This window comes from Euprymna scolopes, chromosome 12 (assembly GCF_053919585.1).
Source record: "Euprymna scolopes isolate OS-2025 chromosome 12, ASM5391958v1, whole genome shotgun sequence".
Classification (NCBI taxonomy): Eukaryota; Metazoa; Mollusca; class Cephalopoda; order Sepiida; family Sepiolidae; genus Euprymna; species Euprymna scolopes.
In genome coordinates this window covers 136869936-136893626 of record NC_136493.1, presented here as the reverse complement: position 1 = coordinate 136893626, position 23691 = coordinate 136869936, and the positions used below count along the sequence as shown (strand labels likewise).

General features: G+C 32.5%; 1 protein-coding gene across 1 annotated transcript in view; it reads right to left on the bottom strand.

Annotated features, from left to right (window-relative positions):
* LOC145291108 (uncharacterized) overlaps positions 1–23691 on the bottom strand; it is a 130865-nt gene that overhangs the window by 94905 nt on the left and 12269 nt on the right. Inside the window, exons 6-11 of the mRNA XM_080136624.1 lie at positions 22976–23095; positions 20983–21102; positions 17886–18005; positions 11846–11965; positions 11007–11126; positions 8505–8624 (exon numbers count right to left, since the gene is read on the bottom strand). Coding sequence (XP_079992750.1) covers positions 8505–8624; positions 11007–11126; positions 11846–11965; positions 17886–18005; positions 20983–21102; positions 22976–23095 — 720 coding nt within the window. The remainder of the gene's footprint in view (positions 1–8504; positions 8625–11006; positions 11127–11845; positions 11966–17885; positions 18006–20982; positions 21103–22975; positions 23096–23691) is intronic.

Genomic DNA, 23691 nt, shown 5'->3' with positions numbered 1-23691 from the left:
CCAATATATCGAAATTATTATTTTAGTAAGGGGAGGTGGATAATGCTGGTTTAAATATTGAAAAATGATTGTCCAAATAAGTGACATATCCAAGAATTATGAAAAATAATAAAATGTGAATAGATCGGTGTGTTTGTAATGAAATTATCAGCCCAGACAATATTTCAAAATTATGTGTTCTGTAAGAGTGGGCGAAAAATGGGTAAAAATTATAAAAAATGGTTGTCGAAATTAATAACATATCAAAGAATTATAAAAAATGATGAAATATGAGTAAATGGTTAAGTGTGTTTGTAATGAAATAATCAGCCCAGACGATATATCGAAGTTGTTATTTTAGTAAGGGGGGACGATAATGTTCGTTTAAATTAAAAAAAATGATTGCTGAAAATAGTAACATATCGAAGAATTATGAAACATGATAAAATGTAAGTTAATTGATTGGTGTGTTTATAATAAAGTCATCAGCTCAGACAATATATAAAAGTTATTATCTTAGAAAGGGGACGAAGATGTGGATAAAAATTATTAAAAATGATAGTCGAAATTAGTACCATATCCAAGAATTATGAAACTAATGAAATATGAGTTGATTTGTGTGTTTGTAATGAAATAATCAGCCCAGACATTAGATCGAAGTTATTATTTTAGTAAGGGGAGGGCGATAATATTGCGGTTGATGTAATCTTTGATTTTCATGTGTGTGTATAATGTACTAGCAGAAGTACCCATTGTTGACTGGGTTCAAAAACAACCTTAAAAATGGACTGATTTATATAACTGTAAATAATTTTTAAATTGATATTTATTTTCTACATACTTTTTGTATCTTCTGTACTCTTTCATCCTCTATACTCTTTCATCCTCTATACTCTTTCATCCTCTATACTCTTTCATCTTACAGCTGTACAGGAAGACACGCACACAGATGTTAAGTTTTGTTAAATCGTCCTATACATATATATGCAGACACACACATATTGCTGGGATCATCTTTGTGGGGAGAACCAATTGGTCGATATGTAGCCCTTCAAATAATATAGGGGACAATAGTGGGAATTTTTGACACAAATATATGAACACGAATTTTTTGACACAAATATATGAACACAAATATATGAACACATTATAAGTAACCCATGGGACCCACCTATGTAAAAGTTAGTAATGTAACCCATAAAACCCATATAATGTGTACTCCTATAGTTTTTTTTCATATTGATATTAATATATAAACCACATTTTTTTCTATTTATTTAAAAAGAAAGTACTTTCTTATATATGGGTCGTGGAATTGCATTTACTAGCAAAAAATCTAGCCAATTTGCATATTCTTTTAAACATTCATTTTAATTAATCCCTTATTAGTTTTTTTCAGTTTTCTTATGGGATAATCATCGTTAGTTAATTATGTGTAATTATATTCATGCATATATTCTACATGATTTATACTTGCGTAATATTTGTGCAAAAAGATTATAGTAAACACAAAACTTTTTCCATATATATTTATGTATATGTACATATTTTTGTTTAAAAAATTTTGCCTACCAAACTCCTACAGTTTTGGTCTACAAACATAGAATTACATATATATATATTTGGCTTTTAGCCCGAAAAAATCGGTACAAAAGTGTGAAAATTTAAAAAAAAAATGAAATATACGAGTCGGACGCCGGCTTTACGAATATGCATGCATAACGTAGTTGCTGTTGGCCCATGTTTTAATTTTTAGCTTTGCAGCAAACATGTGTTCATAGCCCAGTCATTTATGGCAGATGAAAAAATAAATCGTAAGCTAAACGTTTTGGTTTTGATTCTCGGTGGTGGCGCAGAAGTAATTTTTTTAAACTTTTAAATCATTACTATATATTGGGTCCAATATAATTTATATATCTATAAAAGGGAAATTGTCTGTGTACATTTCCCTGCAAATTACTCTGTCAATTTTCAGTACACAGACTTAAGATTTGACATAAGGAGTACTGAGATTTGGGAAATCTTTTTAATCAGTTTTCGCCCAGAAATTTGGCTGTCAAGGCATCAAAGTTCAATGATCTGGCCTTTATAAAACTCTACTAAACTCCTCCGCCAACACTTGAAAATTTAAACGTAGGTTTCTTGGACATGGATCAAACTTTTTAACTTGATTTGAGCCCAAAACAATAAATCTTAAGGTGTCAAAATTGAGGTCAAAATTTAAAATAATTTCCCCCTCAGTTAATTTTTAGTCTAAAAATTGGAAATTTTACATAAAGTCTAATCCGTCATAGGGCAAGCGTTTTAATCAGTTTTTGGCCGAAAATTTGGCTACCAAGGGGTCAAAGTTCAGAAGATTTTATCTTTGCGGTCTCTAGTAATCTATTCAGCTAATTTTGGATCTAAACATTTGACATTTTAAATAAAGGATATTCAGTCATGCATCAAGCATTTAATCAGTTTTAGGGCGAGAATTTAACTGACAAGAGGTCAAAGTTTACAGAGTTGACCTGTGCAGACTCTACCAAACTCCTTCGCCAATTTTGGGTCTGAACATTTGAAATTTAAGATGTAAGTCTGGGTGCCCGGCGTTGTCCGGTTGTTTTGGGGGTGTGTATTGAGCAAAAAATTCGTAATAGGCAGGCAGGCCAGAATCTGTACCGCGAAGGAGGAAAATAACGTGAAAAAAAAAACGTGACGTCTTCACTCTTGCGCCCCTCACCAAACTGGAAGTAACGAATGTTAAAATTAAGGCTAGTTAATCGAAAAGAGGAGATAAATTTCGAAAATATCGGCGAAAAAAGCGACCTCTCCCTGTAGAACGATTAATGAATCTTGCTTTCCGGGCAGTTGGAAAACTGCTTCTGTGGTACCAATATTCAAGAATTCTGGCGAAAGAACTGACCCATCAAATTATCGCCCCATTAGCCTCCTCCCACTTTTCGCAAAAAAATTTGAGACCTTAATTAACCATGCTCTAGTCCATCACCTTACAGATGCTAAACTTCTGACTGACCAACAATATGGATTTAGACAAGCCCGTTCCACAGCAGACATGCTCACTGTAATCTCTGAACGTATATACCACTCACTGGACAAAGCGAGGGAGGGCAGAGCGGTAGCTCTAGGTATATCTAAGGCTTTTGACAGGGTATGGCATGAGGGTCTCCTCAGGAAAATTAGATCATACGGTATCACTGGTAGAATACTTAACATAATTAAATCCTTCTTAGATAAGAGAAAACCCCAGATTGTCCTCGACGGTCGTACATCTAAACAATGTTATATAAATGCGAAAGTTCCTCACGGGTTTATCTTTGGACCTCTATTGTTCCTAATATTTATTAATGACCTCCCCGACAAAATTGCCTCTGAGATGGGTATATATGCTGATGACACCACACTCTATAAAAGGCACGACAGGAAAACAAATAAACACATATCTAAAAAAAAAAAAATGACAGAAACACTAGAGGATGACCTCCAATCTGTAGTGGAATGGGGACAAAAATGGATGGTCACATTTAATGCTGCCAAGACTAAACTGGTTTCCTTAAATAATTGTAAGAACCCTTCTCTGCCACCAATAGCAATGGCCAACGACTCTTTATCTGAGAGCACATCTTTCAAACTGCTTGGCCTAACGTTCACAGGAAACATGAGTTAGAACAATTACATTGAAAGCGTTGCCAGGACCGCTGCGAAGAAGGTAGGCTCTCTCTACCGTGCTAGAAAACTACTAACACCCGAAAGTATCCTGTACCTCTATAAAGCCACCATTCGCCCATGTATGGAGTATTACTGTCACATTTGGGCTGGTGCATCTGCTACTAGTCTTTCGCTCCTAGACAAGATTCAAAAGAGAGTTGCCAATCTGATAGGCCCTGAACTGGCATCTAAGCTTCAGCCTCTGTCCTATCGATGAAATGTTACATCCCTCTGCCTGTTCTACAAGTATTTTAATGGTGAATGCTCTTACGAACTGCAGACACTTGTGCCCCCACGACGTAGACACCCTCGACAAACCCGACAGGCAGCTAAATCCCACCCCTACACATTAGAGATCCCTAGATGTAAACAATCTTTCTACTCCAGTAGTTTCTTCCCCAGAACCGCTAAACTCTGGAATTCCATTCCAGGTCCCTGTTTCCCCAACTGTACTGACATGCAGAAGTTCAAATGTAACGTGAATCGACATCTTGCTGCCCAAATCACAACATAGTGCCAGTAGTTGTTGTCCCTGATAGTAGCCCCCGACACCAAAGTGCCAATGTTCCTTGTTTGGGGTGAAAATGTAATAAAAAAAAAGAAAAATGCCCAGTTGAGGATGAAAGAATTAATGTTTTTAGCCAAATTTTCGATATTTGTCGTCCGAAGGGTAAAGCTTCAAAACAAAACCGATCTTTTGAAATCCACCGCCTCTGTCAAAAGTTTTAGGCAGACATACAAACATACACACATGCATACATTTGAACAGACAGGTTAGATTTATATAATAGAAGATGACCTCCCATATCTTGTAATAAATAATTTTACCAAGAATTCTTCATAAATTTTGGTTTCGGTGTCGATTATAGCTGAAGGAACCCAAGTCATATATATATATATATATATATATATATATATATATATATATATATATATATAGTAATTTATAAAATATATATATTTTAATTACTATATATATATATAAATTACTAACTAGCTCTACCTACGTATTGAGCACTTTTGAAGTAAATACTTAAAGTTTACGCATAAATCTATATTTCGTATATTAAATTTATGTGAATAAATGAAGTAGTTATATATATATATATATATATATATATATATATATATATATATATATCATAAGTTTCGGTTTCGGTTCAAGATCATGCACCTAAGTAATATGAATATATTTTTTGAAATCACAACTTTATAATATACAAGAATCGATAGAAAATTGACTTCATAATAATATATTCGAAATCTGCATGAATTAAAATTTCATTTTTAAGCGTATTTTACGATCGAGCTATGCCGGGCGTCCCTGCTAGCGTAGATAAATACTTTTGCATTTTAACAAAAGAACTACAATAACAGCAGAACGTCTGCATGTATGCTAAACATCCATATATTACATATAAAATAATCCGCTGTGGAATTTCCACATGCCTCTCTAGTTCATTATTATTCTAAATGATTCATTGAATAAATGAGTATATTCATTCCGACTTTGATCTATGATGCTTTAAGGTTTTCATTGCGGATTGCCAATTCAATTGATTGTTTATTTATATGATCCATGCATGTTTGGTTACTTCTTTAGCACAAAGGATCGATTGTTTTGATCATACCACACCCGTCTTCGTAACGCTTCAATATTTTGAGTTAAAGAAAAAGAGGCGTTACTTTTGGAAAGACTCTCCTTTTACTTTGTTTGATTGTATTAGGTTTGTTTAAAGTACGTATTTTTTTAGCAGATTATAAATTTTTAGTCGGATATTTAAATTTAAGTTTAATTTTTACTGTTCGGTTTTTTAGTCGCGTGCAAGCGACTCTATAAGTCATCCCATCGGTCGGTCTGTCGGTCTGTCCGCAACACTTTTGTGCTTGGCCTTTTTGGTTAAGATGTTGTTAATAGATGCTGTTCTTAGCTTTTTAAGCTTTTCCTGGCCTTCGGGTCGGGATCAAAGTGTAGTATCTTTCCGGCAGATACTGCAAGCTATGAATAGCTATGACTAGCTATGACTAGCAAAGACCAGGTGTGGGGGCAGCCCCACATGTCTGACCTTTAACCAGCTCCCATTTCCCACCTCTCGGGAGCTGGTCCCCTTTTTCCCTTCCCCCTCCCTTCACTCCTCACACTAAAAATTGGCCTTGTGCCTAATTTGCTCAGTGGGGGAGCAAATAAATACCATCTGTTCCGGCAGATACTGCAAGCAAAGACCCTATGTGGGGGCGACCCCCACGGATAAGACCTTGGTCAATGTAGGGGCAACCCTTCATACCAATTGTCACTATCCAGCTCCCCTACTCCCCGGGGAGTTGGTCCCCATTTCCCTTTCACTCCTCACATTAAAAAAGGGCCTTGTGCCTAATTTGCTCGGTGGGGGAGCAAATAAATACCATCTGTTCCGGCAGATACTGCAAGCAAAGACCCTATGTGGGGGCAACCCCACATATAAGACCTTGGTCAATGTAGGGGAAACCCTTCATACCAATTGTCACTATCCAGCTCCCTTACTTCCCGGGGAGTTGAGTTCCCATTTCCCCTTCATTCCTCACATTAAAAATCGGCCTTGTTTGTGCTTAATTTGCTTGGTGGGGGAGCAAATAAATACCCTTTTCTTGGCCTTTTGGCCAAAATCAAAGTTTAATATCTGTTCCGGCAGATACTGCAAGCAAAGACCCTATGTGGGGGCAACCCCACATATAAGACCTTAGTCAATGTAGTGGAAACCCTTCATACCAATTGTCACTATCCAGCTCCCTTACTTCCCGGGGAGTTGGTCCCCATTTCCCCTTCACTCCTCACATTAAAAATCGGCTTTGTGCCTAATTTGCTCGGTGGGGAAGCAAATAAATACCCTTTTCCTGGCCTTTTGGCCAAGATCAAAGTGTACTATCTGTTCTTACTACATGCTGTACTTATGGTTGTAACTTTTTGACATAAAGTGGGGGATCACTTTTCTGTGTTAATTTAATGTAAAATGATCACCCACTTTACAACCAGTCAGTCTCAAAGCCAGTCAAGTCATTCTCCAGATCATTCAAGTTGTTTTTGAAGGATTCCAGTTATTTTTTAAGCATTCAAGTCATTCTAAAGGTCATTCAATTCATCCTTAAGTTCATTAAAGCAATTCTAAGTCATTTACTTTTTATTTATTTAAGTCATTTCAACCCATCTTCGGTCATTTTAGTTTATCTTTAAGAATTTCATGTCAATCCTACATTCACGCATTCATTCATTGCACGAGAACACGCGACTAATGGCTAGTGGCCTTATTAATTAAAAACTAAACAAAAGTGAGAACAAGAAAAGTGAAATAGGAACGCATCTAAATTTTCAATTATTTTTAAAAATATCTTTTTCTAAAATTATATTTCAATCTAGATTGTAAGAAAGCTTGAATATTTCTGTAAGTAAATAAAAACATTTATCCTCATTAAATAAAATAAATAAAATAATCTTGGATCATTTTTATAAGGGAAACCGATGTGTTGTAAATATTATTATTAATAGTCATCAGCAACTTTTACTGTTCTCAGTCATTTATTGCTTGAATCAAAATTAACTAGGAAAAACCGCAGCGATTGGTCAAAACTATCAATTATTATAAAAATTAATATATTTAATAATGTATTAACTTTTTGTTTCAGCGGTTTTATCAGAAAAATATTTATACGTTGAATATTATTCTTTTTCGTGTTTTTCGATAAACATTATTAATAAAACGTTTTCAAAATAATAAGACGACATTCAGAAAGAAAGCAGATTAAACACTCTAAATATCTTAAATATAACTTTACAAGTCAGGCTTGAAAAATGTATCTTAAGAAAAATCCGGTGTTCATAAAATGGTATTAATATATAGTTCTACAGAGGAGAAAATTCCTCCCACTAACTCTGAAAATCACTAAAGAAAATAAAAATACCCACCTGAATAATGTATGTAATCGAAACAAAATCTGTCAAAAAATGGATCTTCTAAAAACATACACATTGAAATATAATAAAATATCCCCATTAGTTTTGAAAGGTCTACTAAATTAAAACAGTGAAGCCAAGATCGCCGGGGAAAAATGGTTGGATCACTCTACCGCTCCAATAGGTATTTCACTGCCAATGCAAACCTCTATCTGTATAAGAGCCAGGTACGCCCTAAAATGGAGTACTGTTGCAAAATCCGGGTAGTTTACAGAATAGAATACAAAACCAGCTTGGAAACCTAGTAGATGATGACTTTTTCCTCTCCCTGCGGCCTTATTCCAACAGATGATTACGCTCACCTCTATTGTTATTTTCATCGCAAGTACTCAACTGAAATCCAGTCTATGGTTCCCCTTGCAAAACTTTAAAAAAAACCCACTTCACTAGCTACAACCACTTTATACGATTTCTCCCACTTCTACCTGTGGAAAAATCTAAACGCGGACTCCGTTCCTAGAAATGTGCATCTATGGAACACTGTTCCGATTGCCTGCTTACCGGTTGAATACAACATAATAGTTTTCAAATCTAATGCAAACAGCTTTTTTAGCCGTCCCCATGAATAATCAAATTATACTCAATGTACACGATCTACGATTACAATCTTGCATTCATTAACCCTAATCTTCGAGTGACTCCAAAAGAAAGAAAAAAAGCAAATAAAGAATAAATTGACGCTATTTTCTAAATAAGATGAACATATTTGAGAAATTTAAAATTAGAGATAAAATCGTATAAAAATCGTTGGATTAAATAAGATATTGATTATCCGTGGTTATGATATATTTATTTATATTTATTGTTCATGCAGATAAAAAATTTCATTTACCTTTATCTTCACAAGCCATTAGGGTACAAATGGCAACGCCGCCAGCTACGCAGTTGCAATGATTGCACTCGTCCCAGAAAGTTTCTCCGGGTTTGTATTCTTTTCCATTATGCGTACATCCTGTGTACAAAGTAAAAATACAAATTATAAAATATATAAAGAATTTTATACAAATATGTTTTTCGATTTATATACGTTTTTAATATTAATTTTATTTTTTTCATACGGCAATACTGTTTCCTAATACAAATCAGATCTTTTTATGTCGAGGAAACCCTAACGGCGAAATTGGACTCTGCGAGCAAAATGAAAAAGTGCACATTGCGCAGATCGTTTGCAGCCTTCTTCTCTTTTCAAATTCCCGCCAAACAGACTTACAAAATGTGTATTACATAAGCAATCGTGAACATTAAATAGAAAAAATAACACACATAGACAAGGTCGTTCTTAAACCCATGAATGGCTTGTAAAAAAGCTAATTTTGGACTTTTATTAAATAACTAGCAAGACTACCTGGTGTTTGCTCGGAGCAAATGTGTAACATATTTTTATTAAAACTTCTATCTTTCTCTTTTCTGTTCGTTCTTACACACATAAACTTATAGATTACTGTAGGAATAAGCCAACAGGAGGGGAATCTCCCCCCCCCCATTTAAAAAAATCTCTAGAGTCAAAGAAATAATATTCTTTATGTTTGAAATATTATTCCCTCAGGCCAACGTCCACGTCGATCAAAATTTACCAACTTTGTTGGTGTTTGTGATCTGGACATGCAAACACATATAGTCACAAACAACTGCTATTTATATATTAAGTGAAAATTATATTAATCCGAAAGCTGAAAAAACATGTTAAGCAAAGCGTATCGAAGGGGAAACTTGGGTTATCTGTTCTGATCGATTTTACCTTCAAAAATATATTTTACTTTTTTATTCTTAACTCACATTCATCACTATATATCACTACTTGGACGTAAATGGGTACTATTTGTGACCATGCCTTCATATATGATACTTGTGTGTCATATACGAAGTCTTTTGGATTAACATTATGCTGTAATCAACATTTCGTAGAGAACAGTTGTGATGATATTCTCTCGATTCTAAATCCCTCTGGTAGACGCGCACATTCATGAAAAAGACTGACGCCGACGATTTAAATGTTATTTATATTTTCGTAAATATAACAGCATAATGCTGACAAAAAATTCATTCATATGTAAACTGAGAATAATTCATTCCAAATATTCCTTATTCGACAAAATGAAGAAATGAACTTTACCGCAGTCGAAAGCATTGGCAACATAAGCTGAAGTTATGTTTACATTATTGAACGTGTCTCGTCCACAAGGCTTAGCTTCCAGAAGAGAACTGACTAGAGATCCTCTGTTTTTCTCGCTCGGAAACGTGACTTCATTACATATCGTGATCGTTCAATTATATGTTTTCGCATGGGACTTTGGCCTTTGTACTTCGTTTGAAATCGCGCCATCAGTTCTTGGGTACATTTCTGTTTGCCTAATATATACTAACGTGATCCTTGTGTAAATTCACACTAACTAATTTAATCGTTACTTACGCAGGGTCTCTCATGTTTAACGGTTTTATATCGGCACAGTGTAAGCGTTGGTAAAGGGAATATTTTAATGGGTGCATTATGTGATTTATGCCGTTTTAAAGGGAGCTTAGGAAGCAACAAGAATAAACTGACGTCGTGAAACTTTATTATAACTATTTTCTCTACAAACTCCAATTTCAACAAGAAGGATTGCATTTGAAAATGGTTAAAGGCTCACCCGTAAAACAGATACCGACGTTCAAAATATGCTTATTATATAATACATGATACGCGAGTAAACTGTATAAATTTTCAATTGCGCAAAAAGAAAATAGGAACACTTACATTCATATATTTATGAGCTGGTACATCTACCACTAGTCCCCTTCTATTGTATAGGGTCGGAAAAGAGTCTACAATATAATAGGCCCCATTTTGTCAACTAAGTTTCAACCCCAGTCCCATCGCTGCAATGTTGCACTTCTGTGCCTGTTTTACAAGTATTTTAATCGAATGTGCACTGATGAACGCGTTGCACATGTGCTTCTTCGATGTACATCACTCTGAGAAACCCGTTTAGCAACAAAATCACGCCCTTTCACTGTTGAGGTTCCTAAATGTTAGAAAGTTATCTATACTAACAGTTTATTCCTTCGAACAGTTGAAATTTAGAATTCCCTTCCTGCTACCTGCTTCTCTGATTGTACTGATATGCAGAAACTTAAATGTAATGTAAGCCAACATATTGTTAATTTTTCCTAGGAAGGGTTCCAAATAGTATTTTCTTATGTCCAAGAAGTGATATGACTTGTTAGGGTGAACGTGAGTATAAAAAAACTTGTTTGATTTACATACCGATAAGACTGCGTACGAATTGTGGAATAATTATTATGAATATGGTTCAAAGTTACTTCAGTTGTAATTACGGCAATTTTGGTTATTTACCTTTTGGTGGACAAGCTTTCTTTGTACAACTGACTGTACTATTACGATGGCAGACGCAGTCATTGCAATCGTCTTTAAAACTTTCTCCATCGTCGTATCCCTTTCCTTTATACCAACAAACTGAGTAGAAAACAACAACAAAAAATAATTTAAAAACACACACATATGAAATTTTATTACGGTTCTGTTCATGAATTTATCTACGTTTTAATTTTTGTATTCTTTCAAAAGAAAAAAAATATAAAAACTACAAGAAACATTCAAAATTTTACATAATTTTCATTTATGGATTTATTCATGTTTTTTATTTCTAATCTCAAATGATAATCGTATATCATAATGCAAACATGATACAGTGCATAATATAGAGTAAATTCTCATAGCATGGTGTGAATTCTACATAAACAAACGCATAACATGGAATAAAAACATAATAACATGGATATAATATAATGTGATGTAGTTCCCATCGTTTATATGTAAATAAATTAAAAAAATAGGAAACATCCCCAAATTTGATAATATTATTACAATATTCAATCAAATGTGTAATAAAAGAACTTAATTAAAAGTATACCTATATATATATATATATATATATATATATATATATATATATATATATATATATATATTGAATTAAAAAAAATATATATATATATATTTCGGAGCATGTTTAAAATGTATGGAAATAATAATAAACCCCATAAATTATTCATACGCATGCGCATGTATAAAATGTATCGAAATTTGAATAAACTCGCAAATGAATAATAATTGATAATATAGTATTGGTTATCTGTGAATATTTTTATCAATAAAGAAAGAAGTTTCTTTACCTTTTGGTGGACAATATTTTTTGGTACAAGTGAATTTACCATTTTCACGGCAGACGCATTTATTGCATTTGTCCCAGTACCATTCACCAACATCGTATCCTTTACCTTCATGCCAACAATCTGAGTACAAATCAAAGATAATACATTACCAAACACATTCAGGATTTTATACAATTATATTTATGAATTTATTCAATTTTTATTGTTTTCTTTTATAAATGACTCGATTATATCCTGATATTCTAATGCAAATAAAAAATATCATAAAGTGGAAAACAAAATCTCATTTTCGGTGTTTATCACAATAAGAACTCCAAATCTTGTTTCTTTCTTAGAACTATCCGTCTGTAGAACACAATACCGTAAGACTGCCTCCATGCTGATTATAACATCATCGTTTTCAAGTATACGGCATAATCACGTTTGAGACATCGGTTCCCGTCAGATCACCGAAGTTAAGCAACAATGAGCCTGGCCAATACCAGATTGGTAACCATGTGGACTTCCAAGTACTGTATGTGGTCTCCGCTTATCTCGGCTTTGTTTTCAGTCATCCAGGTTTTCTCCTTACCACTGGACTCAAGCAGTGTCGACCAGGAGAGGTGTGGTTGGAGATTGCGCAACTCTTCTAACACCATTACACGCGCAGATGCCCCTACAGAGGGTATAATTTGTCTTTCAAGACTGAACGGAGGCATCGTTTTCAAGTCCAATGTAAATAAGTTCTTGTTAAGCTCTCCTATTATATATAATTAAACACTATCCAAGTCTCATTATGATGTTGGCTACCTAACACACATTAACCTTTATCATAGAATGAATTCTGGACATTGATGTCGAAAAATATTACACACTCTTCATAAATCTACCCAGAACTTTAAATCTAATGTCAAATCATTTCAATGAGTATTTATAAATATACTCAGACGTTTATTCAGATTTTTTAAATCGTCTGTTTTTTTTTTTTTAAGTGTTTTTATATTCGGGTTACACTGTACACAGGCTCTAATTTGGGACCAGAGAAACTCTCTCTTATATCCGTTGTTCTTATATTTGGGTCTCTTATATTGGGGTTATACTGGACATAGTTCTACATAGGTGAAGAATACTTCCGGCGTGTCTTAAAATCATTAAGTAAAATAAAAGTATCCATCTGTATAAAGTATGTAATGAAACAGGTCGATCGCTCCTTGTAGCCCCTCCCAATGACTGACACTGATTGGCTGATTATTTAAAACCAATCATAGGCTAACAATGGTGATTGTTACGATGGTAGCCATTAGACGGCAATCCCTGACAAATCAGGTACTGATTGTTCAAGGATTCCGGCCAATAAATAGAGGATACGCAAAGCGAAAAATAAAGGTTTTTTTTTTGTTTTGTTTTTTTTATTTGTCGCCGGTTAAAGAACGAAATCTGTTTTTTTTTGTTTGTTTTTTTACACAGTGATCACCACCTATCAAGGCCCGGAAGCCACTCAGGGATAAGGGTTATTGCAAGTACATTACGTTAGTATGGAGATTTGATGAAGTGTTTACTTAAGGGGGCGGTCCATTAGGAATTTGTTAACATTGGACTTGAACACATCCAAGTTGTAGTCCGGTGGGAAGCAGGCAGAGGGAACAGAGTTCCACAGGCGTGCAGTTCTAAGAAAGAAGCTTTGTTCATGGAATCCACGTTTTGATCTAGGCACAGATAAAGAGTGGGGGAAAATTTTCACAGTGGATTCGGCTAGACGGGTGTTTTTCGTGAAAGATTGGCGAGGGGGGACCAGAGATTGGAGATTCTCCATTATTGGCGCTGCCTAATTGCAGTTAAGATTTTCTAAGAAAACTTTATTCCGCCAGTCAACCACAATCACTCACATTCCGCACTGTTTGTTGAAGATTGTGTAAATAAACGTTTTTTATTGTTTATAACAAGCGTTTTCCGACATTTTCTTTTGATTGCTTGGCAACTTTTCTTCTCTCCAGTACCAAATCCAACCATCGTTGACTGGACCGCATGAATCTCTTGTTTCTACGGATCTTAAAGCAACGTTAACGTGGAAGGAAACCGAGAACGAGCAGTCGAAACAGTGGTAATCAAGAAACCATCGCCCAACTCGGCGCCGTGAAGATAGTGTACCACATGATGCTATTTTATCTATACAATGAACAAATTTGATAAATGTAAAAATACAGATGAAGTCCCTAATGAATTGTCTGATTTATTAGAATATTAATTATCTTTTGGTATGATATTTTTTTATCTTTATCCAATATATAAAAGGCAGTATGTCTGTTTGTCTGTCTGTCTGTCTTTCTCCATATTTTAAACTCTATCTGTTCCGAAACTAAAAGTTTCAGAGTAGCACTAGGGACCTTACATGATTGTATTTTTTTGTGAACCTTTCTTTCTATGGATCTTTAGCCGGTTAAAATAATTTTTAAGGGGTCAAAAATGGTAAAAAAGTGAAAGAAAATCCTTATGCATTTTGTACATTAGTTGTTTTTGTTTTAATCAGTTCAGATGCGTGTCACTTTAATACATTGGTAACGTCACCAGCATTGAATACTACAGTTTTGGTTTCGATTCTAGCTGAGAGCACTGAAATAGTTTTTTTTAACTTTTGAAATCAAACTTTATAATAATATATACGAATTCTGGACAAATTAAAATATCATATGTAAGCATATTTTACGATTGGACAAAGCCGGACGCTACCCCCCCCCCGCTATTTTTAAATATAGAAATTGTAACGCAAATAAAGAAGGAAAAAATGATACAAAAAGCAAGATAGCAAAGTGACTCAGCAACACGCAACAAATTAGTATCTCTTTTATTGTATTTTTTTAATATACATGTTTTAATGCAATGATTGACTTTGTTCGGTTTATTTACATTTATCTAAAAAACAATAATAAAAAAAGTATTGTTCTCAAAGACAAAGTGTTTTTGACTTTGCTATACAGGTCAGAAATAAACCCTCCAAACAATTCCGAACAATGTAAACTTTCCAAAAGCTCAAATTAGTTTTGGATCATTAGTTAATTTATGGTCGACTTTTTAGCTTAGAGGGGCATATCGAGACCCAGAGGATACTCGAGGATAAAGGTTAATGAATATCAAATAGACAGTGAAACAATACCCCGATAATCAGTAATGGTGGAACATGGGTTGTGTTTAAGTATTTAAGATGGCGGTTCAACAAGACTTTATATTAGTGTGGAAAACGGCCATGTTACAGTTTGCTGAGAAGCAGTCCACTGTATTATATTCCATAGGATTAACAGCTACCGGAAATAAACTTTGTTCATGGAATTTTCGTTTATTTTTATGCACAGATAAAGAGTAAGGGAATTTTTTTTTTTACACAGTGATCACACTTATCAAGGCCCGGAAGCCACTCGGGGATAAGGGTTATTGCAAGTACATTACGTTAGTGTGGAGATTTGATGAAGTGTTTAATTAAGGGGGCGGTTCATTAGGAATTTGTTAACGTTGGACTTGAACACATCCAAATTGTAGTCCGGTGTGAAGCAGGCAGACGGAACAGAGTTCCACAGGCGTGCAGTTCTAAGAAAGAAGATTTGTTCATGGAATCCACGTTTTGATTTAGGCACATATAAAGAGTGGGGGAAATTTTTCACAGTGGATTCAGATAGACGGGTGTTTTTCGTGAAAGATTGGCGAGGGGGACCAGAGATTGGAGTTCAGACGAGCACCTGCCATGGAAATAACGATAAAATAAGGATAGGCTCGCAACGTCTCTTCTGTGGAAGAGAGGTTGCAGGGTAGAGAAAAGGGCATCCCCCACTAAGCCACGAAGTCTATTTTGTACTCTATCAAGGCAGGATAGGCTGTTTTTAGCAGCTCCTGCCCACATATGGCAACAGTATTCCATCCTTGGACGTACTTGGATTTTATATAGATAGAGAATTGCATCAGTAGCGAGATATCTTCTGGAGCGGTAGAAGGATCCCACCATCTTTCCAGCGACCTTGGCAACAGACTTGATGTACGTGTTCCATTTCAGATCAGGAGTAAAGGTCAAACCCAGAAGCTTGTCAAAACACGGGGCCTCACTCAGACGAGAGTCATCCATCGCAATTGATGCCAGATGGGGATCAGAGCGTTGATGATGTAATTGTTGACACGCTAGACGAATATTTGTTGTGAACATTTTTTTTTTTCAGAGGGAACAATATATTAACGATAAGTCAAGCACCTCCCATGAAAAGTATTGACTGACTAGCAACCTCTCTTCTCGGAGAAAGAGAAAGTAGTAAAAGCTTAAATGTAAAAACAAAACAAACATCTAAACAAAATTAAAATCTTGATCTCGATAAATTATGGAAAAAATATTCGATTGTAAATTAGTTACTAAGAAATACTCAAATCGAAACATAATTTTTTTGTCAAAGTATATTTACTAGTGATGGGACCGTTATAATATTTCCCGATTCTGATACAATTACTGATTCTATACAAAATTCCCGATTCCCATACAATTACTGATTCTGATAGAATTACCGATTCCGATTCTTTATAAATTTCTAAATATTTACCGATAGAGTTGTAATTTTCTCCGATTACTGTGAAAACACGTTAAATGCGCAGATAGTTTTCTCTGACATATAAAGAAACTTGTGAAGTCGTTTAATTTTTGCTGGTTGTTTAAAATCAATATTTGAACATTGCCACTAACAGTAAAAGATTTTGTTTCATACAATATCAAATGAAAAAGACAATTACAAAATCGTTTTTAACATCGGAAGTAATACACAAATTTTTCCGATTCCAATACCGATGGCCCGAATGTTTCGATTGTTCCAATTCCCGATTCCGATTAATCGTCCGAATACTAATATTTACCTAAAAGAAACGGTTAACAGACAAACGATATTTATATATGAGATGAGCGTGTTTGATGAATATCAAAATACAGAAAAAATGGCGAACATTAAATAGTTTAAGTACATAGTTCCTAAATATAGACACGGATAAAGCACGTAATCGACGAAATCCAGTGGAAATTCAATTTTTAGATGATACTCATATCGAAGCATAATCAAGTATTTATAGTATTTTTTTAAAATCTCTATTAGTCTAAAAAAAAACTGCGAATAAACTGACTGTTTTTTAAAAATCAATTAATATCTATTTTTAAACATTGCTACTAACATTAAAAGATTCTGTTCCATGTAATATTTAATGAAAAAAGACAATTAAAAGAACGATTTTTAATACCAGTTTCCGAATACTAATATTCACCCAAAAGAAACGGTTAACAGACAAACGATATTTATATATGAGATGAGCGTGTTTGATGAATATCAAAATACAGAAAAAATGGCGAACATTAAATAGTTTAAGTACATAGTTCCTAAATATAGACACGGATAAAGCACGTAATCGAAGAAATCTCTCTCTCTCTCTCTCTCTCTCTCTCTCTATATATATATATATATATATATATATATATATATATATATATATATATATCTTTCTACATTGCAAACAGACAATATATATATATATATATATATATATATATATATATATATATATATAAGAAGGGTGCGTTTTATGAATATTAACACGTCAGATAAACTAGTGAATTAAGTGTTTCCTTTAATAGAATAAAAATAATAAACTGACACTCTTATAAATCTCTCTCTCTCTCTCTCTCTCTATATATATATATATATATATATATATATATATATATATATATATATATCTTTCTACATATATATATATCTTTCTACATATATATATATATCTTTCTACATATATATATATATATCTTTCTACATATATATATCTTTCTACATATATATATATATATCTTTCTATATATATATATATATCTTTCTACATATATATATATATATCTTTCTACATATATATATATATAAGAAGGGTGCGTTTAATGAATATAAACACTGCAGATAAACTAGTGAATTAAGTGTTTCCTTTAATAGAATATGGATTATCTGTGTGCATGTAATTTTTAATTTTCTCTTTTGTTAATACATAGATAAATTTTATTTACCTTTTTGTTCACAAAATCTTAGGGTACAAATGATTATGTCGTTACCAGCGCAGACGCAAGAATTACACTCATCCCAGAAGCCTTCTCCATATTTGTACTCTTTTCCTTTATACAAACATCCTGCGAACAAAACAAAGTATAAAAATTACAAAACATATAATTTTACACAATTATTTTTTTGAATTTATTCAGCTTTTTAATGTTACTTTTTTCTTTCAAAAGACAATGTTATGTTTTTAATACATATCAGCTCTATTATAGTTATATCTTATCCTTGTTTGTTTGTTTGTTTGTGTTAGTTTTTTCACAATTTTGGTTAATATATATATAACACGAACAATGGTTCAAAATTAGATTTTTATACTGAAAACGGACTATTGTATACACATTTATCTCAGCATGATTTATATATATATATATATATATTATATATATATATATATATATATACTATTTATTCATGTATACACTATTTATTCAACAAGAATCAACGTATGCAAATTGCATAACAAAAATGGTTTAAGTAATTAGCTCTCAATTTTTAATGGAAATTATTAATAGAATTGTTTTAATTATATATTTAAAAATGTGTACTCCTATAATTTTTTGTTTATTTATATTCATATCAAGAACCCTTTTTTCTATTTATTTAAAAGGAAAATACAACTTTCTTATGTATATATGGGTCGTGTAATTGCATTTATCTGATAAATATTTAACTATTTTACATATTCTTTTAAACATTCATTTTAATTAATTTCCTATTAGTTCTTTTTTCGGTTTTCTTATGGGATGATCATCTTCAGTTAACTATTACGTGTAATTATATTCATGCACATATTACACATGATTTATACTTTTGTAATATTTGCGTAAAAAGCTTATAGCAAACACAAATCTCGTTCCATATATATATTTATCTATGGGAATATATATTTATTTTAAAAAGTCTTCTACCAAACGCTGCTGTCAGTGTTTTGTCTACAGACATGAAACTTAATATATAGGGTATTCAAATCCATGCAAAAGTTTATCTTTGGGTTTTAGCCAGGGAAAATCAGTTCAAAAGTGTGATATTTAAAAAATATGGAATTTGACAGGTGAATGTTGATCGACAGCATTACGAATATGCATGCGTAACGTAACAGTTATTGGTTCATGATTTAATTTTCAGCCTTACAGCAAATATGCTTTCATAGCTCAGGCATTAATGTCAAAGGAAAATGTAAATCGTAAGCTAAACGTTTCGGTTTCGATTCTCGGTGGTTGCGCACGAGTAATTTATTTTAAACTTTTAAAAATAATTATTATATATTGGCCCCAATATAATATAATAACAATAATGAATAAACGACATTTGCATTAATCAAAGTTAAAAGATAAACGCAGGTTAATGAACAATGAAATAAACGAAATTTAGAGGTGCATACACGGATTGACATCGAAAGATCTGACTAAGTATATATCAAGCGGTTTTAGACGCCATTTTGAATTTTGTATTTACAAAACGGTGAATATTGCACAGTATATGCCAATGAAAAATTATCGAGCCGGATAAAATATGTAATCTATGAGTGAAGGGATACAAATTAAGGATATCAGTTTTTTGTTTCATTAATGACCATTCCCAATATTTTCATTTGTAGAATGAATTTAAAAGAATGTTGACACTAATATATATAAAATAATGAATATAAATATATAAATGAGGAATTCCTTATATTTTTTATTAGGTCTGCAATAACAAATGTTATGGCAAGTGTTTTTATGATTAAGCAAACATAAAAAAGACTTTATAATCTCTGAAGCTAAAGGTTTCGGTTCTCGGTGGTGACGCACGAGTAATTTATTTTAAAATTTTTACATCATGATTATATATTGGGTCTAATATAATATAATAATAAATACGAAATCTGCATTAATCAAAGTTCAAAGATAAACGCAGGTTAATGAACAATGACACTAACGAAATTTAGAGGAGCATACCCGGATTTATAAATATAAAATATGTAATCGATTATTGAATGGACACATCTTAAGGATATAAGTTATTAGTTTAATTAATGACCATTCCCAATATCTTGAGTTGTAGAATGAATTCCAAAGAACTATGGCATACATATATTTAAAATAAATGAAAATAAATATATAATCTCAAAATATGGAATTCCTTACATTTTCTATTACGTCTATAATAACAAATGTTATAGCAAGTGTAAACAGAAAAAAGAATTTACATTCTTTGATCGATTTTAACTCCAAAATATATTTTGCTTATTACGTTACATATACAATGCCATTTTTGATGGATACTATCCTGTTGTCCACTTTTCGCAAGGAATCAGTGTGAAGATGTTCTCTTAATTATTCATCCTCTCAGTTAGACTTGTAGATTCATGAAGGAGAATAACATCGACGATTTAAACTTTTATTACATTTTCTTATTTTTGTAATTCCTCTAACTACAGTTTGCATACTGAAAGATGACAAACGGGGGATGTAAATTCATGTGTCTTTGACGGCATTATATTACACATTCGTCATGAAAATCTAATAAGCGACCAAAACCAATTTTTAAATTATTCCAATGTCTGCTATAAAACGCAGATGTTTCATTTAAAAGTTGCAAGAGGACGTATCTTACCAGTCTTATGGGCAAACCTAGTATTTTAGGAAGTTTTTTGTTTCATAGGAATCGTATAACGTTGCTAAGGGAATACTATAATAAGTGCATTATTCAAAAAGTAATATTTTCGAAGACTTTGAAATGCAGCACTCATTATAGCCGTGACCATTGCCAACTTTCAGCCAATTCCAATAAGGTAAAATATATTTAAAGCCGTAGAAAAGATCATCCGTAAAGCAGACAGTAAAACACAATATATTTTCATTAATGAATATATAGTACGCTATAAATATCAACCAGTTTCGAAATTCGCAAAGGAAACTAGATAAACGTACAATTTTATTTTAATTGTAATTTTGATAAATATCAAACCTGCGAATAAATTGGAATTTTACAAGGAATATTATTTATCACTGAGTATGATTTTTTGAGTAACCTTCATTGCCAATATATGAAATCACGTTGATTTACCTTTTGGTGGACAGGCTCTTTTGGTACAACCGACTTCACCCTTACCAAGGCAGACGCAGTCATTGCAATCGTCTTTAAACTTGTCTCCAATGTCGTAACCTTTTCCATTATGCCAACAATCTGGGTTGAAAACAAAGACAACAATTGCAAAACACATTTAAATACGGTTTTCTACAGATTTTAAAAATTTATTTAGTTCATATTTTGTCAAATTAAAATGTTATATCCTAACACAAATCACATCTATTTCCAATTGTTGATTACACTCAAATCTGCGTTTGGATTTTACAGGAAAAAAATTATAAAATCGAAAAAAATTCATTGTCCATATGGATCAAAGTGTCATCGTTGTTTTCAATCACAACAATAAAATTTTAGAATTTGTAATAAAAAAGGCAACCATAAACGCTGTTGCTAAAAGCATAATTAAAATCCAATCAGGATCCGCTTGAGATAAATAAAATAATACAGTATTAAAACTTTGGCCTACATTAAATAATTCTGTGTATTAATTGACTATTATTACAAATAATCGATTCGATGAAAAAAATATATTGATTTCTACTATAATGTTTTTTTTATGCGGATTCAGTGTTTCACCTTATTATTGATTTATGCAATCTATGCATATTCGGCTATTGTTTGTTCACCGTGCAAAAAGTTGAAATGCTATGAAACAAATAGTGTGAATATGTATTGTGCTTCATCATTGAATATTCATACATGTTTCTATATGCAGTAAATCAGATAAAAGCTGAGAAATCAACTTGGCATGTTTTTTGTTGTTATTTTAATTATTTACTTTCAATAAACATGATTAAAAGCTGAAAAAAAAAACACTGACCATGTTTCGTTTTTGTTTTTCAATTATTTATCTTCAATAAATAAGATTAATTGATCAATTGTTTGTAATTTTTTTTCTCCAAACCTCATTTTCCAAAGAACAAGAAAAAAAAAATCAGAAGAATAAGTTGCATCTGTGATATCTTCATCAAGTGCCATCTGCCTCACAAAATATTACATTACACTTTATTCATTAATGTCTAATAATACACTGAAATTTAATTTCCTATTATCCGAATATTTAATTCATTCAAATTACAAGAAATGGAGACAGTTAATTCATACATTATTTCGTTATTTCGCAGCTTTGATGTTTTTTAGTCACTGTTGGTCTGGTCACTCCGCCCTTTAGAACAAGTTGCATCTGTTATATCTCCAGAGGAAGAATCGAATGTCCTCTGACTTCAAAGTAATTCGTTACACATTTGTCACTAATATTTACCCAGAAACTGAAATTAAATTAATTCCGGCGATGTCAGTTTTGACAGATCTGCCCTCATCACTCGGTACTTTAGCCTGCCGTCCGCCTGCGTGTGTGTGTTTTATAAAGGTAGCTTATCTTCACAAATAAACGATACGATTTGTTAAATGTATGTTGAATAGCCAACATACCTTTTTAAGCATGAATTTACAGGCAAATTTACAAAAATGTACTAAACGTGTACTCAGTTTCACCAGTGATTATTTTAGTGCATTCTTCTACATTAGTAAAACTACTTAACGCCCCTGAAAATCACTAAGCCAAATTTAAATATCCATCCGTAAAATATGATCGGAATTCATTTTTAGGGAAATATTAGCATTGTTAACCTCAAACAAATGACGCTAGTTTATACACACAAAAAATCTCAAAATATATTCAATAAGTAATGTATAAAATAAGATTAAATGTGCGTCAATTTTGAAATGCGTGATAGAAAAAGCACAATATTATACATTATATTTTTATGAACATATTTGAAAAATATATAACTACAAACAAACGCGCAAATGAATCATGGGTTTTTGAAGTTATCTTCTGTCAATGCAGAGATTAATTTTACATTTTCCTGAACAATCTCTTGATATATTCACTTCCGGCGACGTCAGTTTTGACAAATCTGCTCTTTTGAAGTTATCTTATGTCAATGCAAAGATCAATTTTATTTACCTTTGTGTGAACAATCTCTTTCGGTACATGCGACTGTACTGTCGTTATGGCAGGTGCATTCATTGCAATCAATCCAGAAAGTGTCTCCATAATTGTATTTCATTCCATTATACACACACCCTGGAGATAAAATAAAACACAATAAACAAACATAATTAGAATTTATTCAGGTTTATATTGCAAATTTAATTTTTTTAAATAAGATTAGTATATCGTCATACAAATCACGTTTCTTTATAATTCGAGACAATAAATTGAAAGAGAAAAACGTAATGAAGAGAGAATTAAAAGAGAAAAGAATAAATTATATGGGTACAAATCCAAAGCATTTTTTCGGTTTCATAGCAAAAAAAAAAAAAAAAAAAAAAAGAAACCAACAAAAAACTGAGATATGTTAATAAAAGAAACAATTCTGAACATTGTCGCTGAAACATATAAAACCTAAATAACCGGTATAATACAGAGCCAGTATACCTGTATAACATGTAAGAAATCTTATTTTGGATATAAAACCATACTTAATATGCAATGTAAAAATATTGGAATCGGAAACTGAATTAAAAATGTAAAATTAGATATAACATAAAATGCATCGAATCTTTCTGTTGCCATCTTTTAAAGACATCTCATGAAACGGAATAAAGAACTAACACACAAAACATGAGAAGGTTAATAAGGAAAAGATTTATTTTAAAATTAGTATTAATAAAATAAAT